This window comes from Rhinolophus ferrumequinum, chromosome 24, assembly GCF_004115265.2.
Source record: "Rhinolophus ferrumequinum isolate MPI-CBG mRhiFer1 chromosome 24, mRhiFer1_v1.p, whole genome shotgun sequence".
NCBI lineage: Eukaryota > Metazoa > Chordata > Mammalia > Chiroptera > Rhinolophidae > Rhinolophus > Rhinolophus ferrumequinum.
Genome location: NC_046307.1, coordinates 43,126,086 through 43,136,516, shown reverse-complemented (window position 1 = coordinate 43,136,516; position 10,431 = coordinate 43,126,086). Strand labels below are relative to the sequence as shown.

Below are 10,431 nucleotides of genomic sequence, written 5' to 3'. Positions count from 1 at the left end.
ATAACTATGTTTCAAGATTAGTTCTTGATCTTGGAGTTAAAAGAACCGACACTTATTTTTGCCTGACTCACTTTTTTGATCTAAGAAGTAAAACATCACAAGAATAAGAATTCTGGAGAGCTCTATAAATTATCAAGCTGTAACCAAGAATCTTTGAAACAATTTCTCTACAAACAATAGTTAAAAAATATTTCAGTAAAAAAGCTGTGTGTGTTCTTATGTGTAAACAGAACTATGAGAAAAACATCATATTTTGAGGAAGTTTATTGTTACATTTTTTGCAGTAATAGATGAGGCACAACTATCTCCTGCTTCTCCAACATTCAATAAAAAAGACAATAATCAAGGATAACAGTGAAATTAAAATACAAAATTACAAAAGCTAAGGTTTTGGAGACAAAAATGACTAGGCTCTATGTGTAGAAAACTTGTAAATGGTTTTAGTTTAGCCTTGCAAATAGCTACCTTCTTCTTCTCTGGTTACGACAATCACAGACTTTAGAGCTGGGTGCCTGTAACGCCTCTCTCCTGGGCCCGGCTCAGCGAAGCTGGTGGGGATGGTGGCTGAGCTGGAGAGGGGCCCCGGCCCAACAGTCACAAGCTCTCATTACATACGTGAAAGTGAACCAGCAAATATATCAGACTGTTTAAAGGAAAAAAAGCACTCACCACCCACCCCATGGAGTCCACCGAGTACTCTTCTCCCTTTCAGCCACGTCGCTGGCAATGGGCCTGGCTCACAGCCTTTTGGTTTATGAAGAGCCACAGGAAGCAGTACAAAAACAGCAACTTTTTTCCAACCAAAAAAAGAGCTAAACCCCAGCGAACACCACCACACAGCCTGAGCACCAAAAGAGAATTTCATGCTGTCTCCTCCTTAAAAACATGGGGACAACAAGGTGACTCAGAAGCAGGTTTTCTCCTCCCTGTCCTTCGGGGTCAGCCTCTGCCACAAGATTAAAGTTTTTCCGGCTTGCTGATAATGAACCAAGAGATGCAAAGGAGCGGGGACGGTGTGGCCTTAGGACAAAGGCCCTAGGAGGTGTGATTAAACCACAGGGACATTCTGGTGCCAGCTACAGAAGAAGCTTTTTTTTTTTTTTCTGTTAAATGCTAGGAAAAGTCCTAAATACATGAGACAGACTTTTTAGTAGTGATACACAGCGGGGACCAGTTGGAATGCAATGCGTTTTTACACACAGTGACACCTGGCAGGTGACTGGACCAGTGCCCTCAGGGTCAGAGCTACCAGCTCACAGCCTTCTGCAGTGTCACCGAAGAGAGGCACGTCTGACCTGCCGACCTGTATGTACATGAACACAGGCAGAGCCCTTTACAAGAACCTAGAGGAGAGCTGAGAACAGGGACCGGCTGGCTGAAGGCAGTTTGGAGAAACACAGATCCCTCCAGGGTCTGTGGGCTTCCGGAAAGCTCAGCTGTGGAGTGCCCCAGGCAGCTGTGCGTTAACGAAAAGCCATGCTGGTAACCTTGCCAGCTTTCTGAAGCCCGAGAGGAACAGGAAGCTCTCTACGACTTTCCATGCAGCCAACTGCAGGTATGAGAAGATGATGTCGCCTGCCTGCCCAGGTGGTTTACGTCTCCGCCAGTGGGCAGGGCGAGGGCAGGGGACAGTCACTGTGGTATGCCATTTCCACGCATTTCCAGCCCATGTTGTGTTCCTGAGCAAGGTGACAAGGCAGAAAAGACAGCACACGCTGGGGGGCGTTAAGGCAAGACCACCCATGCCGGGCTCCGGCTCCCATCCTCTGAAGTTGGGAGGCCCTGGCTTCATCTAACATGCCTGGACCGAAGCCTCTCAGGAAACAGGCACAGGAGTTTTCAAAGGCAACTCGTTCACTTTGGGAAGTGGCAGTGAGACCCTCCCGCAGGGTCCGAGTTAGCAGCATGAGCGCACATGACTCCTACAAGCTACCGTTAGGCAAAGCTTGGGTTAGTCTGTCTCACGGAAGACTTGCCAGTTAGAGAAAAGCCATCTGCGAGGCCAGCTGCTTTGTGTTTGTCTTAAGAGTGTGTGAGAGCGTGCACACACACACGCACGTACACACACACACACACACACACACACACACACACACACACTGTGTCAGGAAAGGAATCGAGTTTCTGTAAAAGAAAGCTGTGTTATGTGGTCTTACAGGTCTACACCAAGGCGGTCACTTGGACTCAGTAGTTTACCAGCTCCCAGCTTCAGTAGCTAATCAGTGTCCGTGACCTCTGGCCCCGAGCGCAGGGCGTGGCCGGCGCGGCAGGCAACATTCCTGGGCCAGGTGCTCAGGCCCGGGGGACGCCCCAGCAGGGAGCTCTGAGCAGTGGCGGGAAGGGCTCACTGCAGCATGATATCCTTCAGGTTCTCCTGCAGGATGGTGTCCTTCACAGCATGGAACACGAAGCGGATATTCTCAGTGTCTATGGCGGTGGTGAAGTGGTGGAAGAGCGGCTTGCTGCGGTTTCTTCTCTTCCGGTCAAAGCACTGGACCAGGTAGCGCTGCACATCCTCCAGCCGGTGGGGGTCGCCCTTGAAATCGGGGAAGTGCTTCTTGATGCTGACGGTCTTCACCTTCTCCACCAGGAGGTCCATCTTGTTGAGGAAGAGGATGATGGAGACATTGAAGAAGAGCTTGTTATTGACGATCGTCTCGAAGATGTTCATTGACTCGACCAGCCGGTTGGTGCGCCTGTCCTCCATGAGGACCTGGTCGTACTCACTGGACGACACCATGAACAGGATCGACGTGATCCCGTCAAAGCACTGGAACCACTTCTGGCGCTGAGACCGCTGGCCACCCACGTCCACCATCTTAAAGGGAATTTTCTTAATAACAAAGTCATGTTCCACAATGCCCTTGGTGGCTTTCCTCGCCAGCAGAATGTCTTGCTTACTAGGAAAGTAGTTCTGTAAAATAGACGGTAAGGGAGAGACTTAGGAGAGGAAGAACGTGAGAAAATAGGTGGAAGGACAGAGAGGCAGGCTGACTTCTGCGAGAAATCGAACCAAATACCAGAAGCAACGTTCATTTATAACATTAGAAATTTACCACGCAACAGAAAGTGAAGGAATGAAATAGCTCATTTCAAAACGAGCAGAGGCTCGTCAGTCTGAGGAAGTCATCAGAAGCCTCATGTTAGGTTCTGACGTAAAACCTCATCCATTTTCTTCTCCACAGGAAAGTAAACATCTTTTTTTGTTTTTGCACCACATCTAGATGTTATTTTTCTAACGTCTAGGGCATGTGCATTGCAAAGCCTTACTATGAACCAATTTAATTTAGGTTTGCAATGCTACTTAAATGTATTCTGCAGTATATTTAATACGTTCTTCAGGAAGAACTCCCGAAGTCCTTAGCAACACACAGGCAACTGCGACACGTCTGACGCAGCGGAGTCTGCGCGAGTAGAGCCTCCCCCCGACCGCTGCGGGAGACGCTCACACAGCAGTCTGCAAAGCCAGAAGGGAACATGGCGCCTCTAGGACCCAGCCGCCCATTCACAGGGCACATGGGACAGGAAGCTTCAACAACAGCGGGATGAACGGAAACCCACCCGATAGGAGAAATAATCCAGTTTTGACGACACACGAATTGAAATAAAAAGATGGATGGAGGGAGAAACATACAGATTAAATGTAGGTGACATGGACCACGTGTGATGCATGGACGTGATCAGGACGTTCAAAACATTTATGAGACAACTGGGAAAACCCCCAAGTTGACTGGATATTGGCTGGTATTAAGGAATCACTGCTATTTTTAGGAGCAATAAGGTACCGTGGTTATGATTTTGGAGTTTTATCTTCGGAGACACACTCTAAAATATAACTGATGAAATGGTGTGACGACGGACTTGTCCCGGGGGGCGGGGCTGATGAAGCCAGACAGCCCGAGTGGTAACTGATGACGCTGGGCCTCTCTTTGTAATACTCTTTATAATTGGGGACGCTTGCATTTTCTACAACAGAAAGTTAAAGGAGACGCTCCATTCACTCATGTCTTCTCTATGGGGTGTGGGCGAAGAGATTCCTGCCGAAACCTGCCTTGCACCTGAGCTTGGCCGTGACTGAAGGCATGTCAGCAGGACGTGAGAACTTCTTCAGCTGCCCCTGAGCGTGAGCTCCCCGTCCCACTAACTGCTCAAGGCCGTCCCATACAACACACACGGCTCCCAAGGGTGGCCAGGCCTGGCGGGCCCCTTGCATTGCTCTGGGCGCCACACGAATGTTTTCTAACCCCGGATCAGATTCTCGGGGTGGGGTCTTTACTCACCAGCTGGCCTATCCGGTCCAAGTTATCCAGAAAGTACTTCACCGATTCACCCTGTCACGAAGGAAAAATATACACAGCTCAGTGAATTTTTAAAAATTAATCACATTTTTCAAGTTAAAAAATACAGTTTCTCTGGCTCTGACCTCAAGATGCAAACTGAGACTGTTTTTCCAAGTGCCCCTGCTTGGTTCTGATGGGCAGGGTGCTGGCCACTGGGACCAGGCTGCTGCCTTCCTGTGCAGACGTGGCGGCCGGCCTGCCTGCACCAGGGCTGGGCCCAGAGCTAGAACTGGATTATGCCCCTGTGACCAGTCCGCTTCTGACAAAGACGACCCACTGCACTCACGACACGGCGCTCTTCAAGACAGTGAGTCTTTAAGAGAACAGGCAAAGGACCAAACATTTTCCCGTTTCTAGGAACAGGCCTAAAACCCCATCACGACTCCAGAACGACACGTCCTTCTTATCTCCTCAACGTTCTCTGCACTGAACATCCACAGACTGGTCCCTGCTGGCAGCGCACCTTTAGAATCATCCAGGTCCCGTTCCAGGAAGTGCTGACCCACCAAGTGCGATGGCATGCCCAGGGTGTGGGAAGGGCCTAGAGGGCATTCCCATGCCACCTCAATGGAGCTAAATGGAGGAAGTGCTCAGTGAACAGCATGCGCGTTTCCCTGACAGAGGAGGATGGTGAAAACTCACGAACCGCCCCCCCCGCCCCACACACACGCAGGGCGGCTCTAAATTCACGCAAAGCTGACTCTGATGGAGAGACAGGTGAGGACAGGACAGTCCTGGGGCTCTCATGTCCCTCACGTATGGCTCTGTGGCAGAGCTACCCTTGGAGGAAAGTCCACCTCAGTTCCACATTCTCAGGAAAGTGTAAGAAGTGTTAAGTCCACACAACTGGCGTTCTCAACCCCTAAGGAGTAAAGATCAGTGGGAAAGTGTGAGGTTACAGCTTGAGCCTGTGAGTTCCTAAGAAAGAGAAAAAAGGAGATGAAGAACAACAGGACGCAACCAGCTCCTGAGTTATCATGCCCAGTTGTCCCAAACAGGCCCAAAGGAAGAGATCAAGGAGTCAATTTCCTGTAGTGAAGAATCAATCTCCCCATTTTAAAATGAAGGCCTTTGGATGATTCAAGAGACAGCCTTTGTTTAAGGGGATAGAAACACACGTTTTCCCCATGAGAGAACAGAGGAGGATGAGCAAACACAATTTCCCGCCTTCATGACGGGGCACCGGAGCGAGCGGTCTGACTCCCGGCCGTCTGCCCTGGAGAGGAGAGAGGCCGCAGTGGAAAGGCCCAGAGCTCCGGCCTAAAGGACTCCTTACTTCCTGCACCGAGCCTCTGTCACGTGGCTTCGGCCTCTCCTCTTCCACACACAGCTCTTCCAAGTGGGGAAGCCATGGTCAGCTACTGCGGGAGGCGGCTCAGCCTGTCCGGCTGGTTGTGTCAGTGTTCTTGCTTTGTCTGCACATCCTGCCTTCTCCCACGCTGGACAGGAAACAGCTGGTGAGGGGAAGAACTGCCGGAGCCCAAGGCAAACCTACCTGATTTATGACTCTTCCTCCCCCTGAAAGTCTTCTCTCTTACCTCCTCCTGCCTCTCCCTCAGGGCCTTCAGAGCTTACTGAGCCTTGAGACTGTCTGACCTCTCAACCACATGTGCGGGGCCACACTGGAAGCCGTCTGAGACCTAGGCCACCACCAATGCAGGCATGACAGAGCTGGCAGGCTCACCAAGTTAACTGTCTGCCAAAGCACAAATACCAACATTAGTTGGTGACCATCACAGGATCTAGAGTCCCTAAAACAAAATTCATAATGTCCAGGATACAATCCAAAATTACTCAGTCTGGTGAGGGCCAGGAAAATGGACTCATCCTCAAGGGAAGAAGTAACCAGTAGACACCAACTCACATAACCCAGATAGTGGGATAATTAGACACTTTCAAGCAGCTATTGTATTATCAGTATGTTCAATTAGGTAATAAAATGCCTATAACGAATAAAGCCATAAAAAATCTTAGCAGATAAACAGAAAATATAGAGAGCCAAATGGAAATTTTAGAACTAAAATGTATAGTATCCAAAATGAATAATGGATGGGCTTAATAACAGACTGGAGATGACACAGAAAAGAATTAGTGAACTTTGACATTAAATTAACCAATCCTAACAGAAAAAAAACGACTAATAAAAGAAGATGACAACTCTAGTATCTGTGGGGCAAGTTCAAAAGGTCTAACTAGCATACCTTAACTGGAACTCAGAGAACAAGGAGAATCAGGCAGAACAAAATGCGTTTTTAAAAAAAGAAGAAAACTTTCCAAATTTACAGATTTCAAGAAGCTCCACAAATTCCAAACACAATAAATGTAGAAAATCATACCAAGGATACGCACAACACACTTCTAAATAATCCATGTGTTCAAGAAGAAATCACACTTTTCTGGTCCAACATGTAAAGAGCTTAGACGTGGTTACTCCAGTCCTCACAGCAAGGAAAAGACTAAACAAACTGAAAATGAACAACTCTTCTTAGATCCATCAGAGAATTGATGTTACAGGGCAAACTGTAACCAAATTAGGGAGCTAGGTGAATAGAGGGAATTACACCTTACAGGAACAGAAGACGAGACTGCAGCCAGCAACGAACACATGATGTCTAGCTTTCAAATCATAAGACGTGCTAAAAGGCAAAAATTCCAGTGAGAAGAGAACCAGAATCAGATATGGCAGAGGTTTTGGAAGTAATAGATCAGAAATTTAAAATAATTATGATTCATAAGCTAAGGGCTCTAATGGAGAAAGTAGACAATATGCAAGAACAGATGGGGTAATGTAGGCAGAGAGATGGAAACTCCAAGAATCATATGGAAATGCTAGAAACCAAGAAGCACAGGTAACAACCTGGATTTTTAAGTGGCATCTAAAGTGTGCGTAGGGAGCAGTGTTGTGGGACTGAGCCCTTAACCCGTACGGGGGATCTGAGGCCATCTCCAGATAGAGTCAGAACTGTCTTCCATTGCAGGTCGCCCAGATGTTGTCTGGAGAATCTAAGAACTGCTGGGTGTGGGAAAAATCCCCACACATCTGGTCACAGAAGGGTTCTGTATGAGTAGTAAAGGAGTGTGTTTTTCCATACAAGTCAAACTCAACAATACATAAAAAGGATAATACATCAATAAAATAGAAAAAGAGAAGCATTTTAACAAAATAAGGAGGAAAAACATGAACATTCAATAGATGCAGAAAAAGCATTTGATAAAGGTCAGTATCTATTCATGGTTGAAAACTCTCATCAAATTATGTAAAAAGGAACTTTCTCAATCTGGTAAAGGGCATCTAAGAGGATGAAAAACCTACAGTTAACATCATAATTAGTGATGAAATACTGAATAAATTCAGCCTAAGACCGGGTACAAGGCAAGATACCCACTTTACCACTTTGGGTTAACACTGTTGGAGAGCCTAGATAACGCAAAAAAGGAAGCAAGCAAACAATAAAAGGCATAAGGATTGAAAAGCAAGAAATAAAACAGAGAGATCTAGTTTCTCGCATACTCACCAGCTTTTGACATTGTCACTATTTTTTACTTGATCTGTTCTAATAAGTATCGCAATATGGTTTTAATTGGCATTTCCCTTAACTTGCAATGACCCAATGGCTAGTGATGTGAACATCTTTTCATGTGCTTCGATGCCTTCTGTATATCCTCCTAGGTGAAATATCTTCATACCTGTTACTCATTTTCTACTTGGATTATTTTATTACTGTTGAGTTTCAAGAGTTCTTTATATATTCTAGATATGAGTCCTTTGTCAGACATATAGTTAGCAAATATTTTCTCCCAGTCTGGAGCTTGTCTTTTCATCCTCTTAAGAGGGTCTTTTGCAGAACAAAAGTTTTGAATTCTGATGATACCAAAATTGGCTTTTTTTCAAACATAAATTTTTTCTTTTATGGATCATGCTTTGGTGTCATATCTAAGAACTCTTCATACAGCCTTAGGTCCCAAAGAGTTTCTTCTCAAAGTTTTACATTTGATATTTAAATCTATGATCCAATTTGAGTTAATTTTTGTATAAAGTATGAGATTTAAGGTCAAGGATCTCCTCCTCTTTTTTTTTTTTTTTTTTGACCTACGAATGTCCAGTGGCTCCAGCACCATTTGCTGAAAGACTACCCTTCCTCCACTGAACTGCTTTTGTGCCTTTGTTAAACATCAGTTGTGCCTACTTATATGGAGCTGTCTTTGGGTCTGTTCCAGCCACCTACATGTCTATCCCTTTGCTGATACCATACAGTCTTGATTACTGTAGCTTTATAAAAAGTCTTGAAGTCATTTTCAAAATTGTTTTGGTAATTCTAGTGTCTCTCCATATGAATTTTAGAATAATTATATTTATACTTACAAAAGATCTTGCTGGAATTTTAATAGAAATTCTGTTACATCTGTATGTAAATTTGGGGGAACTGACATCTTGACCATGTTGAGTCTCCTAATCCATGAACATGGTATATCTCTCCATGTGTTTAGATCTACTCTGATTTCTTTAATGCGTGTTTGTAGTTTTTATCATACAAGTCCTATATACAGTTTGCTAAATTTACACCAAAGTATTTCCCTTTTTTGGGGGGAGTAATTGTTAATGGTTTTGCATTTCAAATGTCTTTGTGTTCATTGTTAGTATATAGAAATAAACTTGCTTTTTTTATATGTTGATCTTGTATCCTGTAACCTTTCTGAATCAACTTACTAGCTCTGTGACTCTGTGAGTAGACTCCATGGTATTTTCTGTCATCTAACAATAGGAACTTTTCTGATCTGTATCCCTTATATTTCCTTTCTTATATTTCTTGCCTTATTACACTATTAAAACAGAATTTTTTTTTTTTGAAGTGAAAAGATCTCTTCATTAGAAACTGTAGAACCCTGGTACAAAAGATTCAAGACCTAACTAATTGGAGAGATAGGCCATATTCATGAATTTTGAAAGACTCAATACTGTTAGGATGTCAGTTCTCCCCAAATTGATCTACAGACTAAATGCAACCCCAATCAAAATCCCAGCAGGCTTTTTGTTTGGTAGAAACTAACAAGCTCATTTTAAAAACATATTTAAAATACATGACAGAATAACTTAAATCATTTTATAAAAGAAAAACATTTTACAATGCCTGATTTTAAGACTTGCTACATAAGGTGAGTAAAAAAGAGTTTGGTGTTGGTGAAAGAAAAGCCATATAAATAACGAAACAGAAATGAGAGTCCAGAAATAGATCCACACATAGATGGCCAATGAGTTTTTAAAAAGTTGTCGAAGTAACTCACTGGGGGACAGGAAAGTCAGTAAAAGGTGCTGGAAAAACTGGTGATCTGTATGGGGGAAAAGAGAACACAGACCCTATCCAAATCATGCACAAAAATTACCTCAAAATGTATCATGGACTTAAATGTAAAGACCAAAACTACACAGGCTTGGAAAAAAATATGGGTGAAAATCTTTGTGATCTTGGGTTGGGAACAGATTTCTGTGCTGGCAGAATTTTCAGGTGAGCTCAGCAGCACGTGCCCATGTACAAGCTCCTCCCCTCTAATAGGGGAGGAGCCCGTGGCCAGGCAGGGCCAGCATTCCTGTGATGAGGCTATCCTGGGTGGGTCTCATGGAATCAGGTGAGCCTTTTCAAAGAGGCGCGCTCCTGCTGGCCTGGATGAAAGCAAGCAGCCATGTTGTGAGAGGAGGGCTGGCCCTGGGAGCTGGGAGTGGTCTCCAGCCAATAAGCAGCGAAAAAATGGAGACGTCAGTCCAACAACTGCAAGGAAATGAACTCTGCCAATGACAGGTGAGCTGGAAAAGGATGAGCCTTGGATGGACTGCAGCCCACTGACATCTAGATCTCAGCCTGGTGAGACCCTGAGAGAGGACCAGTGAACTCTGGGCATTCCTGACCAGTGGACCCGAGAGGCAGTTCATTTGTATGGTTGTTTACCTTGCTACGCTGTAATCATTTGTTAGCCAGCAACAGAACTAATACATTTCTTAAGGCAAAACCCCACGAACCATAAAACGTCATCTTCACTGTGTGTCCTCAGCTCCAACAGTGTCTTGCACTCAGGTACTGAATGCTTGTTGGTGAAG

The 10,431-nt window shown here is 45.0% G+C and overlaps 1 protein-coding gene across 2 annotated transcripts in view; it reads right to left on the bottom strand.

Annotated features, from left to right (window-relative positions):
* Positions 1-668: 668 nt before the first annotated feature.
* The window catches only part of GNA12 (G protein subunit alpha 12), an 85,269-nt gene continuing 75,506 nt past the window's right edge, over positions 669-10,431 (bottom strand). For both annotated transcript variants that reach the window (XM_033096485.1, XM_033096484.1), the window contains exons 3-4: positions 4,281-4,331; positions 669-2,914 (exon numbers count right to left, since the gene is read on the bottom strand). In XM_033096485.1, coding sequence (XP_032952376.1) covers positions 2,345-2,914; positions 4,281-4,331 — 621 coding nt within the window. In that variant the 3' untranslated portion in view covers positions 669-2,344. The remainder of the gene's footprint in view (positions 2,915-4,280; positions 4,332-10,431) is intronic.